This window comes from Eutrigla gurnardus (assembly GCF_963514095.1).
Source record: "Eutrigla gurnardus genome assembly, chromosome: 18".
NCBI lineage: Eukaryota > Metazoa > Chordata > Actinopteri > Perciformes > Triglidae > Eutrigla > Eutrigla gurnardus.
This window is the reverse complement of record NC_139929.1, coordinates 12,563,031-12,577,943: the sequence shown is the minus strand read 5'-3', so window position 1 is coordinate 12,577,943 and position 14,913 is coordinate 12,563,031. Positions and strand designations below refer to the sequence as shown.

General features: G+C 42.4%; 1 protein-coding gene across 1 annotated transcript; it reads right to left on the bottom strand.

Moving 5' to 3' along the window:
* Positions 1–5,133: 5,133 nt before the first annotated feature.
* Positions 5,134–12,317, bottom strand: eef1e1 (eukaryotic translation elongation factor 1 epsilon 1). Its single transcript, XM_084034109.1, has 4 exons — positions 12,195–12,317; positions 11,260–11,457; positions 8,020–8,115; positions 5,134–6,884 (listed from the first exon to the last, which is right to left on the bottom strand). The coding sequence occupies exons 1-4, from the start codon at positions 12,276–12,278 to the stop codon at positions 6,741–6,743; spliced, it is 522 nt and encodes a 173-aa protein (XP_083890235.1). The 5' UTR covers positions 12,279–12,317; the 3' UTR covers positions 5,134–6,740.
* Between the last annotated feature and the right edge of the window lie 2,596 nt (positions 12,318–14,913).

The window sequence follows — 14,913 nt, the reverse complement described above, 5'->3', positions numbered from 1 at the left end:
GTTCCTTGTTCATTGTCATCGGCCGCTTGTTTTTTTTTTAATCATTAGGGAAATGAGACGCGTTACAAAGAGAAAGTGCTCTGCATTTAACTCCAGGTTTAAATAAATTAGTCATCTCAAATTAAAACCAAACTGTGATAATAAAAAAAGACGGGGGATTAAAATAAAAAAAAATAAAAAAAACCCCTCACCGACCTGGTGACGTATGCAGATGAGTTGGAGAAATATGCAAATAGGGAGACTGTTGCTGATGTTTTTTCTCATGGAGGTCAAATTACATTAAATGGCTGAGGGCAGTGCTCTCTGCTCTCTGCCCACCCAGGGGTCCCTCTATTAGCTCCTCCACTCCCCTCCACCACCACCACCCCTCCAAATATCCTCTATGCTTATTTTAAATGCCATCATCCCTGTGCTCCCCCCCCCCCCCCCCCCCGTCACAGGGTTTCAGCTGCAATTACTTTTAGTATCACTTCTCTGTGAGAAGTCAACTTCCCTGGAGGCTTCCTATCAGAACCTATTACAGCAGGGGGGCAGGCTGAAGTTAAGTGGCATGACCTGTGGGTTGGATGGAGCAGGGGGGGGATAAATGTATGGCTAATTTGTGGAGCATTTGAATAAAGGGATGAGGATTGTGACAGGGCCACACGATGTGACTTCAACTCTCTTGAAGGCCGAGAGTGAAATCATTTTAATAGGATAATTAAAAATGTTTAAAATTTTGTGCATGTGCGTGATTCAGGAGAAATAATTTAATATTATTTTATTTTTTTTACATTTTCTAACCACTGCTACAGGCCTGTTTTCTGAACTCTTTCAGCTGAGTGTGTTGACTTTCTCCTTTGCCTTTTTCTTTCTGGCCTCCTTCACCCCTAATTCACCTCTTTCCCCCAGGCCAAACCCATAACCCCATGAATGACCACACACGCACACACGTAGACAGAAAAATGCCAAGAAGCTGCAGCTGAGGTAGATCAGCAGAAGGGGTGAGGAGCAATCGAGGCGGCTAATTCAACAGTTTTCCGTGTGTGTGTGTGTGTGTGTGTGTGAGAGAGAGAGAGAGTGAGAGACTTAAGGTGCAATCTTGTGCAATCTCCTTGCCCCGGGTCACACATATGTACTTTAGCACCAACGTGCCGAATCAGCCACCCATCTCTGTGATTGATGAGCTGAGCGGTTGCATCTCGTAAAACTCGGGTCTCGCTGCACACCTGGGATCCTTATGCAATCCAAGGTGAGGCTGGGTCTCGCAAGAGATAGACGGAGAGAGAGGGAATGAAAAACAACGGAGGAAGATCTCTTGGCATAAATGCATGCATATGGTAAACTGGTATTTTGCAGATACACAACAGCCACATAAAACCCTCCGAGCCACGATTTGAGTTGAGCAATCAAACAGATGTCCGACTCCAAAATAATGATGCACTTTTCCACAGATGGTGATTAAGGGGAGGATCAGCGTATACATACATCTATAGGAGATATAGGCGTTCGCTTAGCCCCATAATCAAAAAGTTAAAAGGAGAATTCTGTTTTATCCCAACTTCAGTCTTATTTCCATAGCAACAACTGTGTTTACTTTGAGGGAAGATTCCTCTTATGCTCATTCCCGAATATGGGACTGTTCCTGCTGTTGGCGTAATCAATTAATTCAGTCTTAGTTAACCGTGTGTTACTGAAAGGGGAAAGTTACTTTTCTTTTTGAGGACACTTCATGTTATTTTCAATCTCAGGAATCAATTTGCATCGACATTTATTGGAGAAAACACAAGCAGCCCATGCCGGCGTTCCCACACGCCCTCTGTGTGTGTCGTGGAGGTACATTTTTTAATGTGGCGTTCAGAACCTCCACCAGCAGCTACCATACATGTAGGTATGGTGTAACCTCTAAACACGGAGGCTTCAATGACAATGTCTCGTAGAGCAACTAACGTACACAATATTACTCAACTGATTAAAGCGATATCCAAAACAAATTAAATCGCATTCAACTTGTAATAAACCCGAATGATCCTTTAATATCTACATTACCAAGGCTGTCAAGTCATCCCTCAACATGACAGATGTTTTATTAGGCCGACCACACCTCCAGAAGTGGAACCCATACAAAACTCACTTTAATACGGCTCTTTCTGAGCATCAATCACAATTTTTTCTGACACTAACTCTTTCCCATATGTTTAGACGTTGTTACACGAACCGCATAAAGCAATAGATCACTTACAACTGAGAATTGTGTATATTTACTCATATATGATACATTTTCATAAATCTCGCCTTCGGCACAGATGTTATTGAAGGTATTCAACGGTTGCAATGATTGTGTTCGGCAACATGTGAAGACAAAATATGAGCATACACATTCCTTCTCCTTCAGAGGTAAAGACATATTTTTCTTCTTCGCGTCCACGGAAATAACTTTACTGTAAGAACATCTTGAGAACCCCTCCCCACCCTCCCCCACCCTCCTTGTGTCCGTCATAGCTGCATCCTTTGCTCATACACTCATGTAATTGCAATAGACAATCAGATGCCATCTTTATAGGCGCATGGTACAACTGTCACAAAGTATAAGAGCGTGATAAAGCGTGGCTGATAAGTCCTGTCAAAAGAGCTTAGGACACGCTAACGCTCACGCCCTCACCACCACGCGCCGTTGATTGTTCCAGTGAATCAGTCAGCCGGAGATGGGGAGTCCTGTTCCCGAGCAGACGTCGCGGCCGATGTGCCTCCCTCCCCCTGATGCTGTTAATAAGAATAAATGAAGGGCGGTGGCGGGCTGCATGGGTGCTTGTTGTTGCGTTGGTGGATAAGGCGTTGTTTATTTAATACGGCGAGGAAAGTCAAGGTGGACAAGGTGTTAGGAGGAGATGAGGAGGTGACATGGGCTAAAGCTGGACGCCTGGTTCTTCTCCCTCATGAAGGGAAAACGCTGACGCCTGCTTGACGTGAATCCTGCTGCAGCCTCTGAGTCCTCTTTACACTAAACATCGGGTCCCCATGCAATGTGCAATAATGGCCGATATTGTTGAAGATGATTGCATGTAATGCAAGACTAGTTTGATCAAATCTTTAGTCGCAATCTGAGGACTGTTGACTTACTGACGCTGGCCAGGAAGTAGAGCTTCTCTGGTAGTGGTGTAATATCCTGTCCATTAAATGTCCATGTGTAGTGCTATATTAATTCTCTATTATAAGGATTGTGCTTATTCCTGGGCCTATATTCTTATTTTGTGTTGATGTTAGTCTCAAAGCGCTGTACCAACATTCACCCATTCATACACTGTGCTGCCATACAAGCTGCCACCTGCCCGTCGGGATCCAAACTAACACATTCATGTACGAGGACACTGGTGGAGACGGGGATTGAACCGCTGATGGTCTGTTGTTATTGAAAGTCCTGTCTTTGTCTGACCGGTCCACCTCCACTCCCACCCACCATAAACAGTCATTCTCACTGTTTCAAAGTACGTCACTAGCTCTGACGGTTGTAAAGTCATGTGGATGCCTTCAATTCACATGTCCAGCATGAAAAATCTCATCCTGACTGACTTAACTGCAATGTTTTCATGCTAACGACACTTAATTTTAACGCTCGTTGTGCCTACCAACGCGTAACCCATTGTTTACAGTTCATGACCATTTAATGTGTTTCCGTGAAGGTCTGGGGATTTACACACCGCGTTTAGTGGCCTTTAAAGTGGGTCTTTCTGACATCTGTATTAAAGAAGTCAATATCGAAGACTGTATAGGTACTTGACATATCAAATCATCTCTTGACATATCAACTTTTTAATTTCTGTTGAACCTGTAATAGGGTGTAAAAAGAAGAAGTTTTCCACTTCTGCTCTGGTAGACACCACTCCCTGCCACAGTGATAATCCCACCTCATTGACCCTCACCCTCACCAGGCGGTGGGGTGGAGGTCAAAGGTCAATATGCTGCTGTGGGGCAGGGGCACAGTCGGTAAAGTGGGTGGGTCCTGAGCGTGTCGATCCAGGGCCACCCCTGCCGAGTGTTGCCCCTCTCGCCTTCAGAAGTTGGTGGGAAGGTCGCCTCTAATTGGTGCGTCTGCCCCGGTTACCTGCTGTGGCCTCATCACTGCGCCTGGCGTCCACTGCTCTCGGGTTTGATCAGGGAGGAACCTGACTGTGAGGTCGTACCACACTTGCATTTTGAGAACAGTCAGCAGAGAGACGATTCGTTTGAAAATGACTGACTAACCATCTCTGTGTATTTTTCATTTTTTTCAAGCACAAAAATATCATCTTGGAATATATTAAATAATTTAAAAGGAAATGATCAACACTCTACTACACAGCAAAATAAAATGTCTTAACTGTTTACTTTTGGTCGGTATTGATGAGTTCTGAATCGTGGCTGGAAAATAAAGTCAAAAGAACAACTTATCAACCTGAAGCTGATTCAATTAATAGACAAAATGTAAATAAAACAAAATGAAAAAAAACTCTAATATTCAACATTTTTATCGGTGGATTCAATGCAGATCTATTTGCCACCATATATATATATATAGAACTGCCAACAACATTTTAATCATAATCATAATTAAGTGATTGAAAGTAATTTGCACCTGTGTTTTATGTTCAGTTGTACTTGATAACGATTAAATGTTTTTCCCATGGGCCCAAATAAAGGATGTATTCTTCCTTTATAGATTAGTATTTTATAAAAAAAGAAAAAGGATGGGGTGAAATCCATTACAATAAAAGCATTTTTAACCTTGCATGGACAGTAACCATGGCATCATCACAAATACAAGCGAGTCCAGCCGCAACTTGTGGGCCAAGCTTGATTAAATACACCTCACAAACAAGTACAAGCGTCTGACGCTGCACATTGGAAACAACATTGCAACCAAACGCTAAAATAACCGAGAGGACAACGGCTTCTTTAATGAAAGGCCACACCATTAAGTGCCCCATCTAGTCACAAGGCTTGCTCAAATGACTGCGAGCTGTTTTTATCCTTCACATCTTCACAACGCTTGCCACAAACACAGAGCACAGAACTCCATTGAAGTCTTGTTTTCTGACGGGTTTACGCAAAACAAATTCTTGGAAAACATGAAAAATGCACACTGAAAAATCTGTAGAGAAGTCAGGAGTCATGAGCTGCGTATTTCTTTGATTTATTGGCAAAGAAGGACCATGATGGTTACATCAGATACTAAGAAACAGAAGCGATAAGCAACAAATATTTTAACTGAAGAGCAAAAACATTGATGCAAACTTAAAACATCCAGTATTATAAGATGTATCCATGGACTAGAACGGTCCATTTTTGTGCTCAAATATTTGAGCACACAAGTTTATTTTAATGGTTTGATACACCAGCAAAACATTGGAACTTTTGCTCAATAATATTATTTCCCTACAGTTCTTTGCCAACTCATCACTACCTTCATAACGTTAATTTACAGGTTCTGCTGCCACGACATGTTAATGGTGCTAATATCAAACATCCAGCCAGCAGCAGAAAGGCTTTCGGAGGCACAGATCATTGTTCACATGTCACAAAAAGATCCCTCGGCCTCTGGGTGCTCTTTTTCCCTCTCTGTGTGGCCTCCCTCCCTCCCTCCCTTCGTCCTTCTCTCTCAAGCAGCCCTGTGGGAGTGCGAGGGTTGAAATGACACACAGTGGCTGACTGTCGCCGAGGGGCCCGGGTTCTGGCCTTGGCTGGCTGGATCTGTGTGGCAGCTGGTGAGCCCGCTGCCCTCTCTGTGGCCTGCAGCATCAACAGTGGTTGTAGTGGGACTGATTGGAGCCTCACTCTGATCTCTGACTCTGGGGCTGACGCTCAACTGCTCACTGCCCACACGACTGGTGGTGAGGAAGTGGATGCAATCAGGAACACACACACACGATAAACTGTCCGGTGAAATGGCTCAGAGTTGCATGTGGAAAATCATGTGGGAAAAAAAAACAAACCCATAGTGATGATAGGGACTCGAGCTGAGAAACAACTATATTCATCATTACGTTGAACCAGCGACCACATTTATTTGGACAAACTGTTGCAGAAAATGCATTGATATGGCCTGAAGGAAACTGCTTGCCCCAAGGTCAAAATATACCACCAGTTTCATAAAATCTTTCTTATTTTAATACTTAAAAGATCAAATGTTCATAGCTCAGATTCCAAAAAAAAAAAAAAAAAAAAAATCACCATTTAACCACCATTTAAATATAGCAACAAGCTAGCAGCACGTCACCGCAACCAGTACAGTCTTCCCTTTGAAAACACCCACCAAACATAATTTTTAACGGCCCACAATACATTACCAGCAAAAAAAACCAATGTAACATCTTTGCTTCATAGTTACTGAATGAGGGTTAAGACACCAGACTTCTTATAAATAGATCGAAATGACTGAGTTTAAGATGACATGTGACATGCGTTGCAAACTTAATTTTATTAGTTAGCAATCCCTTAATATGTACCTCACTAAAATTATGTTTGTGTTCTTTACTGACTTACCTGCTTAAACATATAAAAAAAAAAAGAAAAAAAAAAAAGGCAAAAATAGCAGACAGGCAGAGTTCAGGCATGTGACCCGGACAAGACATAAAGGCAGGAATCATGATATGAACCACAGGAATAAAAATGTTCTCAAATTGTGATAATGATAGACTCTTGGATTTTGGGAGATCGTTTGCCCAGGTTCAGTTCAAAAGACAGAGCAGCTTGTGACGAGTCGGGTTGGGTGGGGTTGTCAGGTCTCAGTGGTGTTTGCTGGTGTAAATTCTGTTCCTGAGCACAGCTACGGGAGGAAGGGGGTGCCGGATGCCGGGGTAGTGTTGAATGTGGTCGAACCATCGCGTCACATTCACATACTGCTCCTTCTCCTGGACGGCCAAGTCCACCTGGGTGAGAGAGGAGAGTTTCATTGGATTATAGAATAATATATACAGTATTGGATACAACTCATATCCACACAGAAACCATACAGATTGGAGCCAAATATATTATTGAAATGTATAAATTGACTTTAGGTAAAAGCTTATTAAAGCCATCGAGGAACTTCCACAGTTTGACAAGTTTGTGTCAAACAGAAATATTTCCCCATAAGGCAACAATGCAGGTGACAAACTACAAATCAAATAAAAACACACCAGAACACATCAGGACGTCCTCCGAAAACAATCTTATTAGACGTGTGCCTTTTCATTATCTCATTAAATTTGCCACACAGACAACGATCCGGCCTAAAACCATTCCAGCATCAGTCAGGTTGAATGTTTGTGTCATGTTGTTTTCCATGAATTGAACATCAGGACAGACTGTGGTTAAGGCTTGGGCTAGCTGACCCCTTGTCCCTGAGGTTAAAAACCACACTGATTGCAAACCAAAGTGACGCTCTTCTGCCTGGTGGCGGGGGTCAACCTTCCATCTCCGCCACAACCACTGACATCTCTCAACATGTGATCCCTCCCTCCCTCCGTCTCATTCCGTCTTCCCCATTTCTGAACTCCCTTTCTTTTCATACTGGAAGGCACAACAAACTTACTTGTCCCTGGTCTGAGGCTAGAGACATCACTTTGTGCCACATCACTTTATTCCTCTGAAGAGAAGTGAGAATGCGTTTATAACCTGTGTGTTCATTGCCAACTTGCTCTAGATGCCCCATGGCCATATGACTGGTCTAATTGTGTGTTATGCACTGTGACAAATTGCTTATTAAACTTGTGGTTTGATTGAAGTTAGCACTGATACGGAGGGAAAAAGGAGGGAGGGAGGGAGTCCTCGGAAAATGTGGTGCCAAAGAATGGCACAATAATCAATCACATGAACCCGATTGTGTAATCCCACACAACCATGGGAAACATTACACCTCAGCTAACCTCAACCAAATCCAACTTTCTTAACACCAACTTTCATCACTTGAAACTTCGTAATTTATTAGCAAAACATTGCAGTCTAATGATGATAAAGGAAAACCAGGAAAATCAGAGTGGTGTGACACTTAAAGGTGCAGGAGTAAGAGAAAAGTTGACTTACGATGAGTGGATGGATTCCACAGTACATGGAAGTGTCAGCTAAGGTGAACTGGTTGCCAGCCATGTAGACCTTGTCCTGCAGGTAGAGGTTGAGGTCCTGCAAAAATAATTTTCACAACATACAATAATGCAAATTAGTCAATGTTTGCATTACTATACGTATTTCTATGTAAACACACTTATCTTCACATGACATATGAATACATTATAGATTACTAGGGGAGAAAATTCTAATTAAATTCATCGCTAATGAAGAGAAGAGCTGTTGTCGGTCTCGTTCTGGATTTACTGGCTTTACTGTACAGACCGACTGCCATGCTTTGTGGAAAAACAAAGTGAAACAAAAGAGAATATTAAGTGAATATGCAGCTCTGTAAAGTAAGGCTTTCATGTAATCTTTTTATTCTTTACAAAATTGCACTCTCTAAATGGGCGCTATAGATCTAAAGGGGGTATGTATGGCAGCAGGTTCGTTAACCTATATATCTGTGGGTGCGTGAAGTACACAAGCCTGGATCCTAGCTTGCGTGTGTGCCTGTGTGCTGTGCTATGTGGGTAGGAATAATATGTAACCTGAGGGGGTATAGCATCTCTCCCCATGACTGGCGACTTAGCACAGATGCTGTACAAATCAGGCTATTTGTTTACTGCGCTACCAAATGACTACAACTCTCGCTTGCAAATCTAATGAAGCCGTCCTAAACTTGGGCATCATGATGTGCATTTCTGAGTCCATGTCTGTGTGTGCAAAGTCGTGCACGGAAGTGCTGGTCCCTGGGGAAGGGACCATCTTTAGCACTTGTACATTGTGCGAAGGGAACACTCCATGCACACAGAGCATCTTGGGGGCAAATGGAGTTATTGTGCGGCAAGAGTGGGTGATGCCAAACAAGGCATGAAGACTGCAGACTTCCTCCCTTTCCACAATCGGATCCTTGCTTTTCTTAGCCTACAGCCATGGAGCTGAAGCCCAGTCGAGCATCAGAGGAGAGGCAGCTCCCTGCCTGCTCCCCCACCACCCCCACCCTTCACACCCCACCTACCCCACCCAGCACATGGAGCTCCAAACCTGGGTTCTTCTCTACCTGCACCCCCACGTAAACTCTCATCAGTACATTTGGATAAAACACATGCTGACAAAGTTTGGAACAGAATTTAGACTATTGTATGACACCCGAGTTCAGGGCAAAAACTTTCAGAAATTCGAAACATTATGAAAAAAAAAATGTCTTTCGAATTGTTTTTCCCTTTTTGTAGGTCATGTACAGGGTAGTAAAGCGCATCTGTTAATTTTTATATTCGACAGAAATGGAACTTATGAATAACTAAGAGTACCGCACAATATATATTTACATCATTGTTGCAATTCGTTGCATGTCTTCAGGCCCATTTATTACTTATGTACTTTTCCATAGCTCCACTTGACTTCTTTCATGATCGTCCAGAGACCATTGTTGGAGCCTTTCCTCAGACTTGGTCCAGATACAGTGACCTCGCAGTGAGTTTACTATCCCAACACAACTTTCTATTGGCCCTGGGCCTTAAGGCAAGCATTACTCTTGTGGACCAGAACTTTCAAAATAGTAAATGCTGAATACCATTAAATATTTGAGGAGAATTTTGGATGCAATTAATTATGTTTTTTTTTGTTTTTTTTGCATCTTTCACATAAATGGAACATGCATTTCTGCCAAAAACAGAACAACAAACCTATTCAGCAGCAATCAGAAATTCAGCAGCCTATAACGCAGCACATGGAGGTCAAGATGTTGGTCACCATTGGGTTAAGACAAAGTGGGAGCTGACCTTAGTCTAAATGGCTGTATGCGAGAACAGTCTCACTGGTTTAAGTGGAGTGACAGAATTTCAGTTTCAGTTTCCTTGGGTTCAGGACCACATTAGCCGTCAGTGGTTATTATCACGTTACATGAGTGACAAGATGTCCAATTCAGAAACAAGTCTGAGGATTAAAAACTATGAGTTTCTTATTAGCATCCTGGGGTGAGGAAGTTTAAGAAGTCCTGCAGTTGACAGCTTTTTTTTTTTATTTATGGATAATTTAATGGAAGATGACTAGTGTGCTTGAAAGAGGAGTGTTAAGGACAGAGCTAAAGCAGCAGGACAGGACAGGGGGCCACCGGGCAGGCACCAGAACTGTGCTGCTTAGGGCCACTTCCTTCTGTAAGTGGCACCATTAAAATATTTAAAAGGCCTGTCCAGATAACATGCTGTCGCACAGCATGATTCCTCAGCCACACCACAACAGTGTGTAACATTGAGAAGTGAGAGCGCGCACACACACACACACACACACACAAACACAGACACTTCATGCTGACATGACAGTGCCAAGAGGCGCCAAGCGTCCAGCTGACCAGTGGCTGCTGATCCATTTCACGCTGACTGGCGTCAGGCACATTAAAGCATTTTTCTCTGTTGAGTGGGGCCATGTCACTGAAGGGCCATACATCACTCTGTACTCCTGTCGCTTGTGCTTTAACAAGACAAACACGCACAGTGGCCTAGCTGGTGGACAAAGAGGGGGGGATGTGTGAGAAATCGTGATGTTGTGGCGCCTCTCAAAGGCGGGGATTGTTTTTAAAAAAAAAAAACTATATATATATATATATATATATATATATATATATATATATATATATTAGGGTTGTCAAAAGTATCGAAACTCAAAAAAGTATCAATACTAAAATGTTGTATCCGGATACGATACTCTTTTTCCAAAGTATAGATACCACCCCACTAAAGTTAATTTAGTTTTTATCAGGCTTGCCTAATATTTACAACCTCAAAATATTGTTCCAATTGTTATTGTTTATTTTATTTATTTATTTTTTGCACTACCTCAGATCTGAAACTTATTATTTTTGCATTTTTTTTGTTAATAAAAATATTTCTTTTAAATTTTGGGGTCTTTTTTTCATCCTTGTGGTATCGAAAATGGTATCGAGTATCGAATATTTTCCTGAGTATCGGTATCGAGTTGAAAATTTTAGTATCGTGACAACCCTAATATATATATATATATATATATATATATATATATAACAAGTTGTAAGTAAAAGCTTGATCTCAAGAAGCATGGAATCAACCAATAATAAATTCCGGGTCAATCGTAAGTACAGATGCATTTGAGTCTATAGACTCAATGTAGAATGCACTGCAATTTGGAAGAAGACGTCGACGACAATGTTTGAAAGACTTCCGTGACTATCTGCTTCTCTACCTTCAGAATGGTCTTGATGTCTTCCTTTGTGCAGCCGTCCAGCTTGGTCACTCTGTACTCCAGCCACTGCTGCACCACAGCCCTGCTCTCTGCAGAATCTCCCAGCAACTCTGGACGCTTGGCCTCTTTCACCAGATGACAGGCGATAGTAACCAGCCCTACTAGTGGAGGACCATTGCTGTTCTGTAGCACGGGGGTCTGCATGGAAACGTGTGACAGAGAGAGAGTTCAGTGAGATGGAGAGAACGTTCAACTGTCCCACAGCAAAATGCACCCTCGATGACTTTACACATTCATGAAAGCTTGTAGTTTGAAGGGAGTGCCTAATATGTACAGTGATTATCACAAAGCACTTAAAAAAATAGATTTATTAAATGAGGTTGAGAATGTAGGTTAATAATCTCAATATGGGGATACAAGAATACTTGTTTTCGACATTTTCCCTCGACATCAGGCTGTTAAACTCCAGTAAAGCAGACTTAGAGAGACATATGTGCCTCTCCCTCACGTCTCTCCTCCCTATTTCAGTCAGCAATACTGAAGGTTCAATTCATTTTACAGTGCTAGTCCATACAACGCATTTATAGTAGTCATGCCAGACCACTCCTCCCCTCACTGTAGCCAATGGACGCGCATGCGCACAGCAAGGAGCTATTTTCATTATGCTGATGTGTGGAAATAAGACCGCTGGCATCAAATACTTGAATATGCTCTGAATATCAGCCTAACCGATGCAAAACATCACTGACTAGCGACCGATAACACTCGGTAGAAATGCCACGCACATGTCGATATTTGAAACACACATGACTAGCTTGTTAGCATTATCTAGCTAGCTATTGTGTAGGAATCATAACAGAGCACACGTTTCCTATGACATGGAATAGCGGTTTAAAGTCGACAGTGGACGCCACAGAGATGTACGGCCATGTCACCTTTTTGTCCCCTTGTGTACTGTACTTGTTCGGCTTTTTCAATCCTAAATATTTCTCCAGCGATGATAGCTCCCGTAACGCCATGTTTCTGACTGTCGGAGGGCAGAGCGGAGTGCGTGTGATCTGATTGGGCAAAAAATGTGACCTCCCGCCCACTATAGTTTGACTGACCGAAGGGCTAACCAATAAAACCACAGCATACGACTCCGTCATGACAATTGCATCAGTGAATGACCCATGGTCAAAAGTGGACTAGTGAATGTGAAACTTCAAATGAATACATCTGAAATATAATGTCTTAAAAATAGTGACTTCAAACCTTTATGTCAGTGCAGAGAGGTGTCGATCTTAGGTGAAGGCTGACATTTAAGTCGGAAATGTTAGAATGTTAAGGAAATACATCTCAGAAAATGTTTTACTTTAGGTCTAATCTAATCTCTGGCTGGAAAAAAACTCACAAAATGTTTAATTTCAAAGGTTCTAATGGATGCCAGATAAATGATGTCCCCAGCATTCCCAGTTAGGGCTGAACTGACTGCCCGTTCATAGTAACATGCCTTTTTTTTTTTGCAGAACTTCTCCATCAGGATTTGTGGTTAAGTGGAATCAAAATGACAGCGAAGGTCTGGAGTTTCCATCTGAAGTCCTGCAGCAAAGTTTCCCTATCCTGTCTGTCTGTCTGTCTGTCTGTCTGTCTGTCTGTCTGTCTGTCTGTCTGTCTGTCTGCAGTGTGTCCTGGCTGTGACATTGTGTGTGTCTTGTCTCTTTGGATTTGCACTGTGCCTCTACGATTTATCCATAATGAAATGTCACCTGTCAGTCAAAACTGGGCTTATTAAGTAAATAGTGTCCAAGTGTGTGTGTGTGTGTGTGTGCGTATGTTCTCGTGTGTGTTATCTGTGACACCATAGAGAGTGACAGCTGGGCTGGGGTGTCACACTACAAGCTTTCATTGCATCCCCAGCGGTCCCACTTTGTAACAGCTCACCTGGATGACAAGGCTCGAGGTGATGTCAGCCACTGCGGCGATTCAAATCAATTTCCCTCTGGATTTTTATTGACGTTATTCAGACTGCAATAAAATATGAAAGGGATGCAGAGTACAGGAGACAGAAGCTGGACACTCTTCCATGGCTTACACCTACTATGACATGTAAAAAGGTGTTCCGTATATATATTGGCTGTGCTCATCATAGGACAGGAGGGATTGGTCATCATTGGTTCCCATCTACTGAGCGTGATATTGGTGACAAGAGGTGCCTGCAGACAGAGAGTCCAAAGAATATCAAAAGATAAAACCCATCCAGCCACAGCCTCTTCACCCTGCTGCTGTCTAGCAAGAGATACAGGAGTATCAGCTGCCGTACCACCAGACTTCAGAGCTTTTCTTTCCTCAGGCGACTCCTAAATTAATTATCCACCCTCCTCCAAATAATATAGTTTTGTTTTTTTTGTGTGTATTTTCTTATGTAGAATTTGGGAATACTACATCACATTTCGTTGCGCCACCCAGTCGTACAATGACAACAAATTAACCTTACCTAATAATACAGTGTCCATATTCTACCTCATGTAATTCAACTTAAATTAGCCACAAGACTACACCGTTGATCTTGAAACTACAAGACGGAGCAGAAATACGAAGAGTCCCTCTATCTATTACCTGATTGTCATCTTCATGTGACCAGGATTTATGTCTAAAATATATCAATTATTAGTGCTGAGTTATGTATAATAGACCTGTTCCTTATTACATTTCCAGTGCTGTCATACTTCTTATCATACATAACATTAACTTCAACATCAAATTTGAATATCCAGCCCACTATATGATAACATTATATTAATACCTGGGCCATAACCTCCTGCCCAACACTGTAACGTGGAGTTTCTAGGACCTCGCTCTCATATGGACAACATTTGTGTTCATGTGAACTACTTCCTTTGATGTTTATGGCCTTGCACATACCCATGAATCCACATGTTTCCCTTTCACCGTGTGTACTTAATATAAAAGAACAGATGATATTTTTAAACCCAATTTGTTCGGGAAAAAGCTGTCCCAGAAAACAAATTAATTATAAGAATGAGTACACAGACTATCACAAATGATTAGATGCCACGGAACAAGGTACGGCTAATTCTCTTTTTCATCTAACCTTCCATTTTTTTGCTGTTTGTTTATAGGCTCTAGCACGTCATACACTTTTACCCTAGTGGGGCTTCCATAAATGACTGCCTGCAGCGTTAAAGTGCGTCTCCTTTAACTAAATGCCTCCAAGCTGCCACATCCTGTCTGTACTCAGGCGGGCTGAGGACAACGATCCCCAGTGCCCAGGACTAACTGTAGCCTGTGGGAGTTTTCTCATGCCGATTGTGATACACAATCTGGGGTCACATTAGTAAGGAAATCTACAGTGGGGGTCACTAATAGTGCCGTGGGGCTTCCCGAGGCAGGCATAGCCATAAACACAGCCTCAGTCCTGGTAGATATATCCCCCTCTGCTTAGTCCGTAGCTTACACTGTGCTGTTACACTGATTTGTCTAACGGGGATGCAGAGCCACAGCCCCGCCTGTCTCCTCTGTTACCTTTCATGACCTGCGAAAGCTCCGACTGAATACTGTATTTTAACCACTCAAGATGTTCGCAGGAGGAGAGAGGAGGGATCGGTTGTGAGTAGTCGTCATGAACGCTGTCAGCACAGATTGGTGAAATTG

What these genes read in the sequence shown, in the direction of transcription:
- eef1e1 (XM_084034109.1), bottom strand. Translation starts at nt 12,278, where the DNA reads ATGGCGTTACGGGAGCTATCATCGCTGGAGAAATATTTAGGATTGAAA. An exon ending in ACATCAAGACCATTCTGAAG is followed by an intron (nt 8,116 to 11,259) that starts GTAGAGAAGCAG and finishes TTATTTTTGCAG; the next exon opens with GACCTCAACCTCTACCTGCA. An exon ending in GTGGAATCCATCCACTCATC is followed by an intron (nt 6,885 to 8,019) that starts GTAAGTCAACTT and finishes TCTCTCACCCAG; the next exon opens with GTGGACTTGGCCGTCCAGGA.